The 21,135-nt window shown below is 37.9% G+C and overlaps 1 protein-coding gene across 5 annotated transcripts in view; it reads right to left on the reverse strand.

Annotated features, from left to right (window-relative positions):
• Positions 1 to 21,135, reverse strand: part of kif1b (kinesin family member 1B) — a 67,908-nt gene that overhangs the window by 9,570 nt on the left and 37,203 nt on the right. For 4 of the 5 annotated variants that reach the window (XM_089124244.1, XM_089124243.1, XM_089124245.1 and 1 more), the window contains 16 exons: positions 14,468 to 14,570; positions 13,968 to 14,116; positions 13,005 to 13,183; positions 12,277 to 12,417; positions 10,873 to 11,124; positions 9,176 to 9,294; positions 8,915 to 9,000; positions 6,717 to 6,846; positions 5,846 to 5,990; positions 5,609 to 5,699; positions 5,264 to 5,382; positions 4,603 to 4,658; positions 2,219 to 2,327; positions 2,015 to 2,081; positions 818 to 902; positions 542 to 647 (listed from right to left, as the gene is read on the reverse strand). In XM_089124244.1, coding sequence (XP_088980370.1) covers positions 542 to 647; positions 818 to 902; positions 2,015 to 2,081; positions 2,219 to 2,327; positions 4,603 to 4,658; positions 5,264 to 5,382; positions 5,609 to 5,699; positions 5,846 to 5,990; positions 6,717 to 6,846; positions 8,915 to 9,000; positions 9,176 to 9,294; positions 10,873 to 11,124; positions 12,277 to 12,417; positions 13,005 to 13,183; positions 13,968 to 14,116; positions 14,468 to 14,570 — 1,937 coding nt within the window. The remainder of the gene's footprint in view (positions 1 to 541; positions 648 to 817; positions 903 to 2,014; positions 2,082 to 2,218; positions 2,328 to 4,602; positions 4,659 to 5,263; positions 5,383 to 5,608; positions 5,700 to 5,845; positions 5,991 to 6,716; positions 6,847 to 8,914; positions 9,001 to 9,175; positions 9,295 to 10,872; positions 11,125 to 12,276; positions 12,418 to 13,004; positions 13,184 to 13,967; positions 14,117 to 14,467; positions 14,571 to 21,135) is intronic. The other variant, XM_089124247.1, reaches the window with a different exon arrangement.

Raw genomic sequence — 21,135 nt, forward strand, 5'->3', positions numbered from 1 at the left:
CAATATCGCTATCAATACAAAGGCTGAGCAAAACCAAGAATCCAACCGCAGCAGGAAAAGAACGAGAACAAAAAGAGAGACAAAACAAGCAGAAACAGTCAGGCAACAGAAATATTTACAAATCAAAAGACAAAAAGCAGAATTCAGATTAAACAGGCAAAGGAAATAAAAGAGCAAACGAGAGAATAAAGCAAACTAGCATCATTAAAAGAACACAACATGCAGATTTTCTAAATAAACAGAGCTGTACAGGACACTGTGGTTATTGGTTAAATTGCTGTTTTTCTTTTGGTCCACTAGATGGCTCTCTTGATCCCTGCAGGATTTTTTCCAGCAGTGACTCATGTTTAAGATGCTCTCCTGAATTATAAGCAGTTAGGTAGATACATTTGCATTAGGAAGGTGAGTAGAGCAATTGCAGACCCTTTGCAGACCCGCCACTGATTTCAGACAGATAAATGAGCTTAATACTTGATTTAATAGGCTCTTTACAGGGAAAAGGTCCTTAGGTTGTCAAATGTGGAGAGGGAACACGGCGTACCTGCTGGAGTTGTGGGAAGATTTTAAGTTTTTAGCTGAGATAATGTTGAGAGACAGGACTGCGTCTGCAGCTGAATCATCCACTTCTGGCTTACTCCTGATTCGACCTACAACAGGCACAATGATCCGATGTCAGATGGCTGTAGCCTTTACAATACACTTCATAAAACTGATGTTTTACGGTCCTGGCTGCTGATTGGTCAATACAGCTTTACAGATGTTCTAATAACAATTATATGTTCTATTTTAAGATTTCAAAAACAAAATTTGTACTTACCAACAACCAGCTCTCTGACGTCCTTCCAGTGCAGCTCACTGCCCTTCTCATGGATCAGAGTGACTGTTATTCTACGTTGGATGCCCTGAAAACACAAGCAAGACAGGTTACTAAAAGATATCTCCATTTGAATCATTTATATGTCCTTGGCTAAGGACAATAAACATGATCCCTTAGGCTAAACTACAGATTTCCTGACTGCAAATGCAGAACGTAGAGACAGAAGAACACAAGAACAGAGTGCATTGCAATGCAGACATCTATGAAAATGTAATGCATTGATAACAGTAATCAAAGTTTTTGTCATTATTCCAGTACAATATTGTTCATCCAGTTGCATTTTTGTATGTATAGCATGTTTTTAATTTATTATTAATTATCTTACTTTTATAATATATAACATCAAAAACTAACGTTTGACTTAAGAACATTTACCGGCCATAAATATTTTTTACTAGCCATGAAACTATTTTTACAAAAACAAACTGTTATGACACCAAAATTTACATTTCAGATAGAGAAATTTAGTCTGCATAGTATTTACTGTAAAATTTGAATATCATGCAAAAGTTTATTTCAGTAATTCAACTTAAAAGGTGAAACTAATATATTATATAGACTCGTTACATGCAAAGTGAAATATTTCAAGCCTTTATTTGTTATTTTGATGATTATGGCTTACAGCTTACGAAAACCCTAAAAATTCAAAATTAGAATATTATGAAAAGGTTTTTATATCTGTAATAATCATCATAATCATCAAAATTATAACAAATAAAGGCTTCACCTTTTCAGCTGAATTATTGAAATAAATGAACTTTTGCACTTTTGAATATTGAAATTAATGATTGAAAAAAATGATTATTAGGATGCTGTCACTTAAAGGCCGAATGGACCGATCTAAACTTTAAACTTCCGTGACAATGCAGGACTGGCCTATTAACTGCTGTGACTCATGTTCTTACAATATTGCATTGTAACAATTCTAAAGAAAATGTTACCAGCCAACTGGCGATTGACACCGTTTCATATACTCGCCAATGCCAATTTTTAATTGGCGCTTGATGAGTGTTCATTTTTGGCCCTGTATATACATATATAAAACTAATCAAACTAAAGCACCAAAAGAAGAATTGTAACCGAATCATTGTAAAAGTAAATATTTATACTCATATTAGTGAAAACCAGAATAAATACCTGGTGCAAAAGGTACGTGCCATGACAGGGAAGACCTCCTGTGTGATCAACTACTGCTGGAATATACCTACAATAAACAACACATCATTTATATGTGCAAACAGCCTTTAGAGCAACATTTTTAATTACACAAATTCTCTATAAACGCTGCTTACTGAGACAACCAAGTAAAACCATTTTAACCAGAAATTTTGGTTCACTTACTCTCCGGTGGGCTCCAGTTCACTGATCTCGAACCAAGCCACCAGGTCATACTTGCTCACACACTGACCCAGGTTGGACTTAGTAATGGTGTTAAGTTTGGTGGCTGGCACTGCAAGGCAAGTGAAATATTAATAGGGCAGGAATATGCTGCACCATATGGCTGATGTATTTAAACTAGCCCATTTTTTCACTAAAAAGGCCAAGTTCTATAAAAAGAAATGCTGAACATGACATATAAACAATATGAGCATGAGTCATGTAATGTGAGAAATCACAAAGTATCAGCTTAAAGGACGGTCATTATGGAAAATCAGCTACAAGAAACTCTATACTACATCGGGAAAATCAATACAGCTGATGTGCTCCTAAAACTTCAACTAAGGGGCGGCACTCCGTTTCCTTCAGCACTCTGTATTTTTTGGTGGGAGTCAAATCACGCTGGGGAAAAGCTGCAGGAAATCTTATGCACAGAGATGGAGGAAAAACACTTTTCGTCATTTACGGAAAAAAAAAAAATCTTGAGGGAAGCTAGCAAGAGAATATGGAAAACACCCAACAAGATTTAATTCACACTACAGCTTTAAAATAACACAAAAGGAAACACGAAGCAGCTGTCACTGCAGTCTAGATCAACCAGGGAGAAAAATAAGAGAGAGTGACACTTAAAAACTCAGCAGCTCAAGGAAAAGCTTTTATAGCTTATCTTCGGCATTAGGAATATCTACATTTAAAAGAACATCTACTGGGATTCTGTCATTGGGTAGGGATGATGGGCTACACTAGGGCCACAGTACATTAAAGCACAGCAGCACAGAACCAAACTCTATCGATCTAAACTACTCTGCGCCTCTTGAGGCTCTGTACCAACCGTCGTGTTTGGGCACTCTGAGAATGGGGCTGTTGGGTGTTGGGAGGTAGGGGAAGTGGGACAGCTCATCTACCCCTTCCTCTAGACTGGCGACGGCCGTGGAAGCCAATGCGTTTGCATGCTCCGAGATTGTGTCCAACACTTGGCCGTGCACGTACCCGCTCATCAGGTACATGATCAACTCAATCTTACGTGCATGGTCTGGGCGGACAGCCCAGGAGAGAGTGGTGAGGATGTGGATCGAAATGACAAAGATAAAGATGGAGTTACTGTACATGTAAGAAATGGACATTCTAAAGAATGTAGGGGAATTTGGACACGTAAGCTACATTCATGAATATCTTTGCATCAAACTTATAAGAAAAACATATATATTACAGTTAATTTTATATTAAATATTAAAAAAATAATCTTCTGTAATATTAAAAATATTAGAGTGAGAAGAATCCCTCCTTCGAACATCTCTGAAGTAATTGACAAATGTCATGATATTCAATAATTGTATGAATCAATTCTAAGAAGGTTGAAAGCTATTATATCAGCCATTTCCCAGGTGTTCATATTCGTTTTGTCCAATCCCTATATGTACCTTGCATCTGTATAAGGTATTTAAAAATGCCTGAATGACACCTGGAGATTTTAAACAATCTTAACAGTTCTTTGAACAAGATATACTGTACATAACACCTTATGTAACACAAATCTTTTTCAAAGAACCGTTAAGATTGTTTAAAATCTCCAAGTGCCATTCAGACATTTTTAAATACCTTATTCAGTTCTTATACAGATGCAAGGTACATATAGGGATTGAACAAAACGAATGTGAACACCTGGGAAATGGCTGATATTTCTTTATTAAGGTTTTATGTAACCTTAATGTAAACTGATATGTAAAAAATTGTCATATATAAGTTACATTTAGGTTTTTATACACACTACATCAACAATCTATAAATCGCAAAGAGCACCACAGCTTTTCCAATTATCTCCAGCTGAGCTGTAGTACCTCTAGATTCATATCGCGATATAAAAGACTGACAGCTCGGGGTGAAGATCAATATGTCAGGATGGATGACACTTCAAGGCTGCAGCCTTTGTTTTATTTTCTCCCTTGTCGCAAAGGGAGATTTGTTCTTTGTAATAAAAATAATAAAATAAAAATAAAAAAAAACAGTCTGGACAGGAACGGCTGACAGCTTCGTCTTTCAAACTGACTTGCCGCATAAATGGGATCCAGAGCCCTTTTGAGAAGGGATAACCGTATCAAACGAAAGAGACAGAGATTACAGCATCATTGTGAACTGAGGTAGCTCCTAGTTTAATGAATCTTGTAATGAATTACACTAATAATTAGAGGGGAGATAGAGGAGCACACACGCTCTGGGCGAGGATTATTTAAGGAATGGTTACTTATGCAAATTTAAGACCCTTCAAGCTGACTTAATGAATAATGTAATTTTCTTCATGAGGACAATGAAGATGTCATTTTTGAGTTATATAGTGGTTGCATTCATACCTGGTTTAGATAGAGGCATAGGTGGAGGGTAGTACTTTCTGGAAGGCTGAGAAGGGCTACAAGAGAAGCAGAAAATTAAATCAGACATGCAAAAGAAAAACTATAATAAATCTGTATGCTTTAAGCAATGCATTACCACACAGTTAGGATTTTAGGAACATGTATTTCCTGCTACTATATGCTGTATAAACAAATATAAAATAGTTGTAATTCAATAATTACAATGAATATGCTGATAAAATAAGTAAAAAAAAATATTCTAGGTTAAACACAAATCAAACTGTGAACAGCATGCTGTCTTTGACAAAGGGAAATAATATCCACTTGAGGCAAAATTTGTTCAATTCAAAATAAATGTGTTACAATACAGAAATATTAATAATAAAATGTAAACTAAAATTACAATTAAGATATAAAAAAGCAAATTCAACATATTAATAAATTAATAATTTTACATAAATAATGTTAAAATAACACTAATATGACAAACTCAACTCTTACAGCAATGTAAAAACTATAGAATATAAGATAAATTTGATATTTGACAATTCTTATTTAAAAACAGACAAATGTGAAGTCACCATCAATGTGTTTACGTCATTATCTTACGTCAAACATAAGATAATATTTATCAAATATGTAAAACTGGACAGGTTGTTACCTGACAAGTTCCTGTCCATGAATGTGCAGTGGGTGCTGTTGGTAATGGCCAAACACTTCAAACACAACTGGCTTGGTCTTTATGTACTCAATAAAGGATTCGGTCACCTCCACTGAGATCTGGATGTGAAACCACATAAATAAGTTGGCAACACATTCATATTTGCCTAAAGATAGTAGGCAAATAGATAGTATGCTTAAATAATAAAGCATAATTCATTATAAGCATCTAGCCTGATGAAATCTTTGAGAGTACTCTCTATTAACAACTCTGGGGTGTTTATACCATCACAATTTTCATTTTCCTCCTTAAAACCTCTTCTCTCTCGCTGCATTCAACACTTACATTCTGTACGTGGTAAAAGCCCAGCGGGGCACCTTTGCCTGTGTTCTTCAGCGGCTCTGTGCTGAAAGCCTCATCGTGACGATGGAGGAAGCTGTTGGCAGCATTAGACAGGATTACTGAGAGAAGCGTGACTGTGCGTTTGCGTGATTTATGTGAAAGTGTGTGTGTGTGTGCTCTGTCTGAATAAAGACCGATGAGACGGGAAAGAAGGGTTACTATGGAGACAGGCTGACTCACTTGAACTGGCAGAAGATGTCTGCATACTCGGGCGGGATGCTGCTCGCCTGCAGAACGGTGACGCGGAAAGTGAAAATACTACCCACTTCCAGATGCTCTGCCAAACCATCACCCAGTTTTGTGTCCACGTTCCCAAGCTTCAGGTCTTTTAGATACAAAACACATGTGTAAATATACATAATATCAGACTTAAGTAAATTAATCTATACACAGTTAATGTGAAATTGTAGATATTGGCTGACTTTCTTTGGCATTTCCTGTAATTATATTTTACTGTGTAGAACCACCGTTCTATTCAAGAAATGTATCTAAAAATCTTAGACGTTGAATTAAATTGTAGATTTAGTTTTTCTTGGTCAACAACTATGTTTTTATTTTACTACTACCATTTCAACAGTGCAAATGGATTAGTTTTATAATGGATGGATGCACTTTTTTGGTCTTCAAATTTTCTCCAGCTATTCATTCTCATTATAAAGCTAGGAGGAGACAGAACATTTTTTAATATAACTCAGATTGTATATATATATATATATATATATATATATATATTGTATTGTATCTGAAAGAAGAATGATCATATACACCTAGGATGGCTTCAGGGTGAGTAAATCGTGGGCTAATTTTCATTTTTGGGTGAACTATCCCTTTAATAAAGATCTGTAAATCTGTTTCCATGGGCTGACCGGTTAAAACCTGCTAGAAGAATCTATTTGGTAAAGCTTTCTGAACACTGATGCAGTGTAAATCAAATGTGACATACCAGAAAACAACAGCATCGTCTGGATGTGTAAGCATTTCTTTTCACTCAGACTGAACGGTTTTGTTTAGAGCTCAGGGGTTGCCAGCTGGCCTGTGCATCCACACTCACCCATGTCATTTATTCGGTTCATCTCCTCTGAAGGGGTGATGACCTCTGAACTTTGACCTTGACCTTCCACAATACGCAGCTCTTCCAAAGAGAGGCCAGAGCGGGTCATCACCACAGGGGAGAAATCACTCTGAATGGTGAAGTAAAAGAGGAGAGGAAAAAAAAAAAGGAAAAAGGCAGCGATCATCAAAATGTCTATAACTATAAGCATAAACAACTCAAACCTTGTACAAAATAGTACAAATGACATTCTTGTGACAAGATCAATTTTTAAAGTTCAGTTTCAAATTCAATCTCTTAGTATCAATCTAGACATCAAAAAAAAAATCCATATCACTTCGCCAAACGATATAGTCAATTCAAAGGTCCTTACAGCCCACAACAGCAAAATAACCAAAACCCACAACGACACTGACAAAGCAAATAAATATATGACAAATTATTTCAATGTTTTTTTGGCCACAAAATTATGTTTTACTACATATGCGTATGGAAAACACACTCTTTCTCCCACTCAAACGCACACATTCAGTAAGGACACACACGCTGCTTTGACGATTTTATCATTAAAAATAGTTTAGCAACTTAAAAGCTACAGTGACATTTTTCACTAGCGATGTAATAACGGCACTGTTCTTGAAGCAGATAAACTTACAGCTTCCCTATTAAAGACCGTGTTGCCGAACACTGTTGAGAAACGCAGACGGAGGTAATTCACACACGCTTAATCTCTCTCTCTCTCTCTCTTTCTCTAACAACTGCATTAAAGGGATGTGGTTGATTAGGATTTCACTTTTCTAACTCTAGTTGTTATGTAATGTTGCTTTTGTAATAATAATAGCATGTAATATTTTCTTTTAAAGAAATGGCTTTTTAAGAACTACAACAGACGGCTGGTAGAGACTACATTACATTCCTCTCGGGTTAGTGACATCACCATCCCTAAAATTTACACAAACCTCGCCCCCAGAACACGATTTATAGATTATCAAAACAGAATATGCTAATCAATGACTAAAAGATAACTACACATAAACTACATAAATTCATCGACTAACCATTCAGAAATGTTGTCTAAATGTAGTCACTTCTTTCGGTTTTTTTTTTTGCGATTTTCAGTGTCTGCGTGAGGTAAAAGGACACAAGCTGTTGAAGCTCCTCCCTCTGTGCCGGGACAGGCACAAACACAGTGCGTTTTTGCTCACCCTCAAGAATTGACAACTTTAACATGCTATATAAAAATATCTGTGGGGTAATTTGAGCTAAACCTTCACATACACACTCTGGGGACATCAGAGGTTTATTTTACATCTTGTGAAAAGGGCATTATACCACCCCTTCAATAGCAGGATTAGTCTGCTTCTATCAAATGGCTCAAGCCACCGTTACAAGCTCTAAAAGGATGTTTTGGAATTAGTGATGGAGGCTTGGGGTGAGATGTGTAAGAGATTAGTTCTACACACAAGAGCGTTTTAAGGACAACAACCTGACAATATCCTTGAAATACAACATCTCATGTCTTGAGGTGTGCTAACCATAGTATGTAAGCAGAATAATTGACTCCGGTCCATTAATAATACACAACCGAGGTGCAACTCTGCTTGGCGTCGTGGCAGCATTACCACCTCAGGTGTGATTTATTTTCTAATAAACTGAATGGCTTGGAGTTAATTGTCCCTTACATAATATAATTAGTGCTGTCAACGTCAACATGTTAAATAATGCGATTCATTTTAACAGCACTAAATATAATATAATATACACATGAACTGTGAATATTATACAGTATGTATCCCATTAAAAAAACTTAGGATCTACAGTTGCCATCTTGGTAACTTGGTAATCTTCTAGGAATGAAGATTCAGCTCCTATCTACTTGAATTGGCTGTTTGTTCACCTTAGTTGGCAAACACATACACAAAAACACAAAATAAGCAATAAAATCATATAAATGTTGCTTGTTCAGTTCAATAAAAACTAATTTGTACCATCTTGGGATAGGGTTAGCGTTACATTCTAGAACATTCTAGTGACTGACACTTTTAGGAAGGTGGGACTTCCTTTCCCGCAATTGGGTCCTCTGCATGGGTATTTGACATTTGTGGGGAGATATTTAGACAAATTATTGATTTTTTTTCTGGTATGCATCCACTCATGTTAAAATAACAGGGAACCATAACTGCAGGACTGGATTTTACCTTTTTAAAATACTCATTGTCAAAGGAAATTTTAGCAGTCCCCGACTGACGCACACCGGATCCATAATCAGGAGCCTCTTCGTCTGCTACAAAAACACAAATACCAAAGACACACGTGTCACAGATTGTCAGACACAGTTAAAAAAAAAAAAAACTTACCGTAATCGAGTAAATTAATGTTTATAAAGCACATCTGATTGATCAACTATGCTTGGTTAAATCTGAGCAGAATCTTAATTAATTCATTAATATGGTGCTCACCAGCGATAGCTTGGACCCCCACTCGCAGAAATCCTCGCACATCTCCCTTCTCTGTTACTATAGCAACACGATGCACCAGAGGAACAGGGTACAGCAGGTTACTCAGGTACACGAAGGCTCTGGAGGAAAAAGAACAGCAATTATAGTACCGCCCAGAGAGCTGTCGTTGCCTGACTGTCTTATGCACACACACACGTTCAGAACATCCATAAAGCCGTATAAGTATGGAGGGTACAGGAGATGCACAGCTTAGCAGTGTTACGCACAGTGACTTCCTTTCACTGCAGGGCCACAGGTTCATCTCCATTACCCTGATTAACACCATTGGAGAATAATGGATATGATGTGTCAGACACTTTTACTAAGATGACACTAAATAACAAACACAGAAAACAAACCCTCCAGCCTTGAAATTAAATGCCAAAGGAAAAAAGGGGTAAACAAATAATTCATCTATTATGTTGTACAGTCACATAAAACAAAAAAATATGGCATTGGCTTATTGCAAGAGAGAATGTTTCAGAATATTTGATATTTTCAGAGGCTAGGTGGCACACATAGTCTGAATTTCAGGAGCTGTTTGCAGTCAGAGAGCTCCTCCTCCCCCCGTGGGCAGCCTCAAGGCCAAGATGGAGGAGAGCTATCACTGTAGCGCATCAGTGAAGTCACGATGACGCAGGTCCATCTGCGCCTCTGCGTCCATTCAGACTATGTTGCCATCCTCCTCTATCCTTCTCTCTCGTAAAACTGACTGATATAGAACAGTTTATCAGTACACTGAATGAATTTGAAAATTAAAGGAAAAAAGAATACAGATAAAAATGAAATTTAAAAAATGAAAACAATAAACTATATATATATATATATATATATACACACATAATAAATAAGTTACAAAAATGATGAAAAAATTAGGGCTGTAAATCAAAAGGTTAGTGTTAAAGGGTGTAAATAATAAAAAATGTGTTTTAATGTCCAATTATTTTTAAAGCCATTAGCACATTTATTTTATTTGACATGACATTTTACAGTTTATGTGTGACTTTTGAACACTGAATGTCAATGGAGAAAGACATTCTTTACGGATAATTTATTAATAAGCCCAGACGGGATGTTTAACAATGTTGTTCATTTTCATTCTTGTAGGGTAAAATTTAAGTGCAAGTAAAATTCATACCACTCAACCATTCATAAAAATGTTAATGTGAACCCCAGGAAAAAAACAAATGCAGCAGGAAGAAACTGTGCGTGCTGGGAAAGTGGCTGTATTATTGAATTATCGTACATTTGTGTTTCTTTTCTTGTATTAGCAGTGCATTTTGAAGCACTTTGATCAGTTTTCTTGCCTTAAAAAAGAAACTGAATACTTTAACACATTTAAATCGATTGACAGCCCGATTAAAATAAATACAATGGATGAAAACAAACAAATGTGTGCTAATGTTAAACAAAACCAGACAGATGGAGGTTAAATCTAGGCTGTGGAGAACTGGAGGAGGTATCTGGCAAAGCCGTGTGAGCCGTTTCTCTCCCACGACTAGATCATTTCATTTTCAATGTATATAAATTATCTTTAGATCATGGACCCCAATTAACAGCTGCACACTGAGCCACACAACTCTCTCCATCTCTGTCACTCATTCTTTCTCTCCAGCCCTCATTCGTCAGGCTTCCTTTGAGCAGTGGTCACCACCAACCTGCCCACCAGGATGAACCATGGGGAACGGTCATAGAAGGGGTCCTGCCCATCACTGAAGATGTCAGAGCCCTCCTCGGTCCCAGCATCTGAGCTGGTGTCATCCACGAAAGCCTCATCATCCATAAAGTCCTCCATCTCGCTCTGCCGCTCATCAGCCAGCTCGGTAATCTCAGAATCACTAGTGGAGAAGGTAGGAGAGGGCGTGCGGTCGGCCAGATGCTCGTTCACACAGCCGTGGAAAATAGGTGAGCTAAAAAAGGTGCGTGGGTAGGATGCAGGCACAACAACAGTTTATGACCTACATTTAAAGAGCCATGACTTTAGACAAGAAATAGAAAACAATAGACATTGCAGGTACATGAATAATTAATTGCATGAATAAGCATTTCAATCTTAGAAAGAGATCATAGAAACTGTTCTAATCTTAATTATTATGAAAATAAAACATGGCAAAATGAAACAATCACAAATGAATTTGATACAAATTCTACAATGTATATAATGTGCACAAAGCAACAAAAAACAATCTACATGAAATGAAGGTGTTGTTAATGTTTAACAATAATAATAAATGCGATGAAAACAGTACATTTAGAAAATAAAACACTACACCAGCACACAGCAAACAAAACAAGCACATAATGATTATGAAAGTAATGCAAATCAAACAAAAAAATACTAACTTTGAATAAAAAGGATGATTTAAATATGAAGAGAAAGTTAACAGTGTAAATGACTAAAAGATGTAAAATGATTTATGGGCTCCCTCTTCCAAGACAACAGCTCTTTACAAACAAACACATTCCCTCACACACACGTTAACTAAGACAAAATGTAAATGGTTGGTAAAGAATTCAACTAAATTTCACAGCACTTGAAAAAAACCTTCAGTAGGCACATTTGCAGGACATATTATACAAAGAATTAGGGGTGCAACGGATCACAAGATTTAGGGTTCGGATCATATGGTTTTTGAATCACGGATCGGATCATTTTTCAGATCAGCAGGAAAAAAAATGTAGGGGTGTGTGTGACAATAGTAACCTTGCTATAATTAAAATATAGATTAATCTTTGAGTTGAGTTGAAGTTTTATTTGCCATTTGTACCAGTACAGCTAATACAAGTACATAGGAATTTGAGTCTACATTAAAGTCAACATAAAAAGAACAACTAACAAAACTACACATAATAAAAAGACATTAAGAAGGTACAGTAACGAAGAACAGTATAAGCCTACAACAAACAAACAAAGCAAATCACATGCGTGCCGAACTGTAGGGCCAAGTCCGTACAGATCACGGATCAACTAAGATCCGTTACACCCCTACAAAGAATTGATCTCTGTTAACATGCTCAATCATATCTCAAGTCACAGGAACAAGGTTAAGTGATTAGCATACCTCCCAACCAGCTTGAACCAATGGAAGCGGTCATAGAACGGGTCACTGCCGGTCAAAGCACCCTCCCCATCCTCTCCCTGATTGGATGAGGCCATCTCGCCCGCACGGTCATACATCTCTCGCATTTGGTCCAGCCTCTGCCTGGAAGATCATGACAAATCAACACCTCATGCTAGCGAATCGTGTTCACTTTTTAAAAATTGAAATCAACTACAGTATATTACACTTTCTACATTAAAGCCTTTTTGACTGGTAATTGGTTTACATGAGAACATTACGTAATGCCAACATGTAGAGGTGCTAGTGTCAACTAAAAAGAAAATTTGTTTTTGTTTGACTACCTAAGAGAAAAGTTAGTGATATTTTTCTCAAACAGAATCGTCATCTTGACATGAGGGAATTGGCTCAAAAGTAATTTGGGATCTTCTTATTTGATGCTTGGCACAGTAATGAGAATTTAGCTCAGTAGAGACTTGTTTCTGAGAATTAAACTTAAAATGAGCTACATAAAAATAAATCAATTGGTTGAACTATTAAAAAAGGACATTAAGCATATAATGTTGGATGTCATGATGCAATATGTTCATGTGACTGGCCACATGATAAGAAAACAGAGTTCTTTCAAGTAAAGTATTAAAATTAAACAGATCTTTAGGATTTCTAAATGGATTGGTTCCACATTATAATTGCACAAAAACTGAACGACTGGTTGGCAGCCTGAAGCTTACTTGAGTTTCTCCAGGGACCAGTAGTGAGTGGCTCCATTCTTCAAGTCCTGAACCTCCACAGCCACCACAGTTCGAGGGAAAGGCCTATTGTCGTGCTCTTTCTCCGGTTCTGGAGGCAGCAGCTCCGGGGGCAGCGGAGAGTAGAGGGTGTCCGTGAGCAAGACAAACTGAAATTGGACCTACAAATAGATAGAAGAAAGGTCATCAACAAGGATGAAAGATGTGAGTTGATGACGGTAAGATTGAAGGTTTACACCTCATTGTGAAGTAATGCAACAAAGCAAAAAATAGCATAAGATTTACAATTGCTAATGTAAAACAAATCAAAAATCACCCCAGTCCCCACTGAAGCTATAAATACAAAGAGTGCATGATAAACCAGAAAAGAAATGTTTCCGCACAGCAGGGGTCTTTATGAGGTTATACATCTAGGAATTGAAAAAAAGAGACAAAAACAAACAAAAGTGGAGCAGGTGACAGAAAAAAGAACGGATGAAACTCTAAGTGTGTGCTCTTTTTAGCATTAATGAGCCAACTGTTGAACGCTGGCACATGGGTAATAAGTAAAGCAACAGAGATCTGTCTGCAAATATGTAAATATAGCAGAATAGACTGGTAAGCTGCCATCACAATGACAATCTAATTTTTATGAGCAGTTTTAGGTCATGTGTATCCGTAACGCTAGTCTGGTTTGTTTTAGAGGCCATTCACACAGGAAGCAGTTATATATATATATATATATATATATATATACACATGCAACAACCCAGTGTTTCTAAATAAATAAACAAATACATGATTTCAGCTTAATTTAACCGTTTAGCTAAAAATCTTACCTTGCGGAAGTGTGATCAGACCTCCTGGCTGAGAAAAACTGCCTTAGACAGACCTTTTAGCTGCTACGCCAAGAGTCTTTAATGATTGACACATTTTCACATGACACCTGTTATCTATGTGCTGTACCTTTTTCTTGAGCTCCACACTGATGGCATTGGCTTCTTTGAGGTATACAGCATTGCCCCACAGCCGGTCTCTGAGGGAGGTGAACTGGTGGTATCTCCACTTCCTGAAAGCCCACTGGGCCAGCTCGTACTCATGCTGGGTCCAGGGCACTGCAATACAGGAACAAACATACAGGTGGTTGTGATTTTGCCAAGCAGGATATCCTTATTGTTCCTGGAACAACATTCAATCCATCAGACAATAAGGATTGGGAAGGGTGTAGGGGCTTATCAACCTATCATGTATTTTCCTCTGATTGTAGAGGTAGTTTTGGTTGGGTTGAGGTTATAGATAGAGCTAGGACTCTGACAGAAATGTGATCCAAATGGTATTGATCTAGGAACTTATCCTACTTACACAGTGTCCTGGTTCACCTCAGATTAACATCTTTTGAAAATGGGGTGCATTTTATGTCATAAATGTAGCTGAACACTAATACTAAAAGTGCCAAATTCCAATACCTTCATCCTCTTCCTCCTCTTCTTCCTCCTCATCAGGTGTCTCCGCAGCCAATGAGCGGGTCTCCACCTGTTTCTGCAGCTCTTGCAATTTACTCTCATATACCTTTGAGAAAATGCGATGATGAGAGAGAGGACAGCAGACACGATCTTATCAGCACTACAGACACTTACTGAACCATGGAGAGATGAAACTTACACGGTAACAACTGTGTGTCATTCGGCTTGTTCATGACAGTGGAATAGTTAAAAAAAAACATCTTAAATTATTTTTTTAATGGCTTAAGCTGAAGTTAAACTAAACAGCACTAATTTTGCACACAGAAATAGACAAAGAAGACCCATCCATTTTTTTTAAATGGATATAGCATGTTCTGAAAATATAAGTGATGCTTCCATGTGCAAAACGTCTGTGAGGTGGCTGAAGTAGAAAAAGCCTTAATATATGCAGTTGTAACTGAAAACTGAAAGCTATTTTAATGTCTAGACATTTTACTACCGAAATGCAAATAACTTTTATAATATATTTAATTAGTAAATGAAAAAGGTGTCCGGTACTGTAGAACCGACTCTGTACCGTAAAGGCATGCATTTTATATGCGGTTTCAACTAAAATGTGTTTATATGTAAATTATGTAACATTTCCTGACATTTAAGCATATGAGAATATTTTTCAAACAGCTGAAAAATTATTAACACCAGGTGGATAAAATTCTTGATAAGGAGATTAAGTCAAACTCTTTGTATATTTCACTTTAGACACAGGACTCTGACTGATTAAAATTTACTAGGGCTGGGTATCGTAAAAAAAAAATATATATATACCGATGCTTTGACTTCGACAGTGGTTCCCGAACTATACGTTTTTCGATACCAAATCCGTTTTAATAACATTTCTAAATTCTTTAAATATAAAGCGGCCATGTGCTCCTCCCAGCAATTCACAAAAAGTCGCTAAAATTGACGCTAGTTGCTTTTTGCAAAAAAATGCTGCTAAAGGGGTCTGAAAAGTCGCTAAAAATAGTGACAAAGGCGCTAAGTTGGCAACACTGATCTGGGACACTTACACACTACAGCCATGAGCCACGTCTCTTAAGGCAACCGCGTAAACTAGTGCTTTTCTGCCACCGCCAATCATGCTGCATGCTTATTGGCTCACTGACGTTGACGAGATTAACCCCTTAGGTATTGAAATTTGGTATTGAAAGGCAAGACCTGTTTTGATATTCGATAGTATCGAGGCAATTCATTAGGTACCTAAAAAGTATCGAACTTGATACCCAGCCCTAAAATTTACTTATACCAGATGGATCAAATAATTGATCAGGACATTAAGTCAAACTCATTTTATATTTTACTTTAGACCCAAGACTGACTAAGAGCTGTAATATAATAAAATGATCATGAGAAATACACATCTAAATGTGATTGCTATATAAAGCATATGCTATAATGTTTGTTTAGATGAAAGCATTTAGGTCAGAGCAACAGTCACTGAATTTCAAACTTGTTCGCTTTATTTCAGTCACTGTTTGAAATCTTGATATTCAGCACAGTTCAAGGTAATAGCAATATTAGTAAACCATCAACAAATCATACTTAGAGCACTGAAGATCATATGTTGCACCCCCCATCCCCCCATCCATCCCAATACAGGGCCATTTATAGGCACTACCCATTGTATATAGATAAACACTGAACCGACAAGTGACAAAACTTTAAAAAGGGTCAAATACATTGTCCGTTTGAATGTATACTTTTTCTTAGCTCCTCTTGTGGTGGTTAAGAGTAGCTGGCAACACCATACATTAATGTTAAGCATAACATTTGTTGGAATTGGCATGTCTTGATAGTCATTCAAATAGAAGATTTTCAACTTAAAATGTCATTGCTGTACTACACTGAAAGGTGAATCGTGTCATTTCTGCTGCACTATACAGATTTAAAAAAATATATTATAACGGCTTTCAAACACTCCCCCTATCTGTCCAGCAAAACGGATATCCCCACCCCGAACTGACAACATTGGTTGTCCCAATGTCACAGTATCTTGATACTCAAACAAAAGAGAGCACTCAAAAGAGAGCAAAAATGACACAATTCATCATTAAACTAGAGTCTTTCTTCTTGAGTTAACCAGTTGCACGATTTGAGAAACCAGTTGTGTTTTATACAATATGCATTACTTACTATACCAAAACCAAGGGGTTTCAATAGAAATAAGGCAGTAATTCAGGCAACAAAAGCATTGAAGTCCTTCATTCTTATGAAGCAATGCTGAAGCATGGACTTCTGAGCTAGTTGGCAAACTCTTTGCTCTGGTTAGAGGATTTCAGAACATGTGCTTTGGTAATATGCAGCTGGTAACGGGATGCACTTGAGTGCTGAGGCACACCAGTGCATAATTATATCAAGGGAAATCACAGTGGCTTACATGCAAGGGTGTACAACTACATTAACCCTAAGTGAAAGTAATTACTATTTAGTTAGAAAGAAAAAAAAATCAGTGGTAAATTTAATAAAAGTGAGAAGTGTTCAGTGACATTACATATATAAGCTGTAAAATTAAGTCCGGCTAATTTTATTTGGCTTTTTAATGGTTTCCCGTCGCTAAAGTAATGCTACTAGTTTCAAAATGAGCCTTGGAAACCATGGAAACCGTCCTGTTAGAGGTCCTTTCCATGGCATGACTGATGCTTTTTGTGGGCTCGCTTACCACACAGCAAACACCCGAAAATGAATGTGATTCTAATCATGTTGAGATTGAGGAGAATGGCTGAGTGTTCTAGAACACTGACTCTATCCCGTGGGAACAGACAGTCCCCCCTATTGAGGATCAGAGTGCAGCAGACAGTTAGAGGAACAATAGATGCAAAGCACGCTCTTATACAAAAACATTACCTCTGTGGATAGTTAGAGCAGAGTGGTCAATACTCAAAATACGGCAGAACCAAATTTTATAAAATAAGAGTTTTTTTCTGTTTTTTTTTTTACTCAAATGTACAGGGCAGCATCTATATCTTCCACAATAAGAGAGATAGGAATTCAGTAAAAATGATTCAGGTTTTCATATATTGCTATTACAGTACTTACTTTCAGGTGCCAAGTACAAAGAGATAAATGCAACCTGTTAATGATGCATCAGTGAGATAAGGCACTTAAAAACTTTAAAAGCACTCCTTCATGATCTTAAACTCATGCATAAGGCAGCTAGAGAAAGGCCTTTGCTGCCAACTTTCATATTTAAACTATTTAATGGGGAATATCAACCCAGGGACCCGAAACGTCATGAAATAAAACAACTTACATAATATGCAACAGTAAAAACATCATCTCCAAGAGGTTTCTAAACATTCAAGAGGATTAAAAAGTTGGCTATTAACCTTCCAGCATTTACTGAACATGTTATCTATGCACCTTCAATGCACAAATATGACTGAATTGTAAATTCAAAAACTCAAAATTCAAGTAACGGTTCAAGGTTCTCATTGGACAGTATGAAATGTTGCAGTGTAGTGGTTGTGTGTTCAATGCTAAGATCTATTCAGACTGTCACCAGCAGCAAAACAGAGGTAAACTGAGGCAAATCAGTGTTAAAGTACTTCTCAAAAACATGAATCTCCAAAATATACTAAAGTTTAAAAAAGTTAATACTAAAGCCAAGAACTAAAGGGTGACTCTCCTAAAACTCATCGTTTCCAATACTTTAATAAAACAAGCATTTTTTTTTCTTCTTTTTTTGAAATAATCAAGGCTCAGTAACATTGTTCTGAGATCTTTTTGTGACTTGGACACTTTTAACCAGCACTCTTATTGCTAGACTTTCAACCAATGTGCATAGTTAACATAGATGGGGGATCAAATTGTTGATGCAAGCGTTGCGTTCATGTGGTTTTCTCCAGGGAAACATTGCAATTTGGATCCACAAATGACAATAACCTTAAATTCTTTAAAACAAGTGCCATAAAACAGTTTAGGGACAAGCTGTCCAATGCTTTGATGAGTCTGTGATGTGTGATTTGTAGTGTCAACTAGTTCTGTACATGAACCTATGCCCTTGCTTCCAACATCACACTGTGGTTTCTCGACCGCCCTTCAAATTGGGGGCGGACATTTGCCTACGCATACGGGGTGGGGTGCAAAAATTGTTGTGGTGGCTCGGCTGCTGATTGGGTGGGTACTGCGGGTAGTTGTTGCTGGCATCAGTATTGTAATGATAGAACTGTGGATGCTGATGTTGCGGATAATTATGCTGGTTTTGGTTGTAGCGTGGCTGGTAAAAGGCCATTTGGGGGTGAGGAGGCTTCCTGTTGCCAGAATTGAGGGCCTCCGTAGAGTCCGAGGCTCGCTGGCTGCTGTTGAAGGAGTTACTACGGCCTCGTTCATGGAGTTTGTGGCTTTGATTATGTCTGTGACTGAGGCCCTGCTCTAGATCTTTGCTTCTACGTTGACCCATGGGACTGGGAAGAGTGGGATACGTCTGGATGGTTGGTCCCACTTGCTCTCTGGGCCCTGCGACCTCCTCAGAGTCGTCCTCTTCCTGGACCACTTCTTTGGGTACTTTCATCTCAATAACCTGTTCATCTGTTATAATGATATGAGTGCCAGGTGTCCAGGAGTTGCGATGCTTGGGGTTACTCTTGAAGGGGAAGCGCAGCTTGCGGTCTTCAGGTGGGATGAAGCGGTGGGGTCCATTTTGCCGTCGGAGCTGCCTGGAAATCTCCTGTTGCTGGAGGTTCTTGAGGCGTACCTGCTCCTGTCGCATCCACCTCATACGCCCACGTCGAAATGAAGATTCATCATCCGTCATCCTAGACACCTGCTCGTCTGACTGTTCACAGTTGGGCCTCTCCTCTGGAGCTTTACCCTCGCTGGAACTGCGGGCCCTCATGGGTCCACTGCGAGTGGTTTTCTCCGGTGACTCATTGGAAATCAGTGGGATGACTTGCTCCATCTTCAACATCTTATTCCGGAGAGCTTGAATCTCTTCATCCTTCATGTTGTTCTGCTTTTTTACCTCTTGCAAGATGTCTTCGAGTTTGTCAATGTGCACCTTTAGGTCATCCATGTCAGTCACGCCTCGTCCATTGGTTATGACATCTTCAATTCGTTCGTCCCCAACCCCTACAGTGTCCCAAACATCTCGAGCTACTGCTCTCCAAGAATCTCGTTCATTCGGGTCTTTCTTGTTGTAGGTGGCACAAAGCTCCTTCATTTTTACTATAGCTAGAGCCTCGATCTCTTGACGGGTGTGACGGAAATCATTCAGTGCCACCTCATAGCAAATTTCTTTGACTGCCTGAATCTTCAGATCAGAGATGGTGACCCATTTGGAGTCCTTTGTAAGACGACGATGCTGAGGGATCTGGTACATTTTGATAGGCTCCCGTCTTTTACCGCTGCTGGGTAAGCCACACTTTTTGACTATGGTTTGGAGCTTGCTGGGAGGAAGTTTCTCTCGTAGAGAAGTGATGAGTCTCCAGCTCTCCTCGCATGACCTCTTATCAGAGTCATCACCACTATCAGAGTCTCCATCCTTAAGAGAACAAAACAGGAAACAAACCAAAGAGTGCGAAAAACAAAATGGGAAAATTAAAATGGGGTATCGAAAATAAAAGGAATGTTTTCTGTAAAGAATGGACAGTGTTGTGATATGCAAAGGGGGAACAGCTAAATTGGTGCAAATTTACAACTTAATTCATTAAGCTGAGAAAAATGATCAAGCTACTTGACGATTTCTAACCAACACATTCAGTCATCATTAAACTGCAAGTCAAAGCACCTGCAGATATGAATATTTTAGAGGGCATTTTGAGTACTTACAGATGCATTTGACTCAAGCTTTCTAAGAATGGTGTGCCACGGTTATTTTTTAGATGTACGGTATGTACATACAAATTCAAGTCACAGTTATTCCCAAATTGCATATCACTATATAAAAATCAAATGCAAGGCATGACTGTCATGATTGTGAGAAAAATGTAAACAAAAAGGAATAGATGTTGTGATCTGCTTTTTTTTTTTTTTTGTTGCGTTGGTTTCTGTCTTTTTGTCAAGTTAAAATTTATGTAATCCTCTTCAATTAGAGCTCTTGATAGTTGCACCCCAAACATGCTTCAGTGGCATGCAGCAAAGGCAGATGAGTTTTGTTTCATTCCCTCATATGAAGTCCTTCATAGAGAAGATTTGGTTTTAGAGTTTTTCTAGCTCTAGCGGTTGGTTAGACTCTTGCGTGTTTATTACGGGTCAGTACAGAGGAGGAAAAAGAGAAAGGACAGGCTCGGAGGAGGTTAAAAGCATAGATTTCATCCACTACAGTTAAGAGGTTAGTTGAGAGAAAATGCAGTTTCTCATTTTCCAGGTCAAGTAGAACAAAAACAATACAAAAAAAAAAAAAAAAATCACAGTCAAATAACAGAGGAGGCAGCTGGCGACCATGTAATCGTGATTGTGAAATCAGTGCAGTGTGGGATATCGGTCATTCTGTATACAAAATTATATGGATGAGACCATCAGAGCATTGGAGAGCTTGTCATCATTAAGACCCCCAACATGGATAGCTGTGTTATAGCATGCCCTCTGTGTCTGGCCAGACACAGACGTGTAGAACTCAAGGCTACAGATGTAATGAGAAACCACATTGTCACTAGCCTTCATCAACTACAGCAGAA

The sequence above is a fragment of the Pimephales promelas genome, chromosome 20 (genome assembly GCF_988280905.1).
Source record: "Pimephales promelas chromosome 20, fPimPro1.hap1.1, whole genome shotgun sequence".
NCBI lineage: Eukaryota > Metazoa > Chordata > Actinopteri > Cypriniformes > Leuciscidae > Pimephales > Pimephales promelas.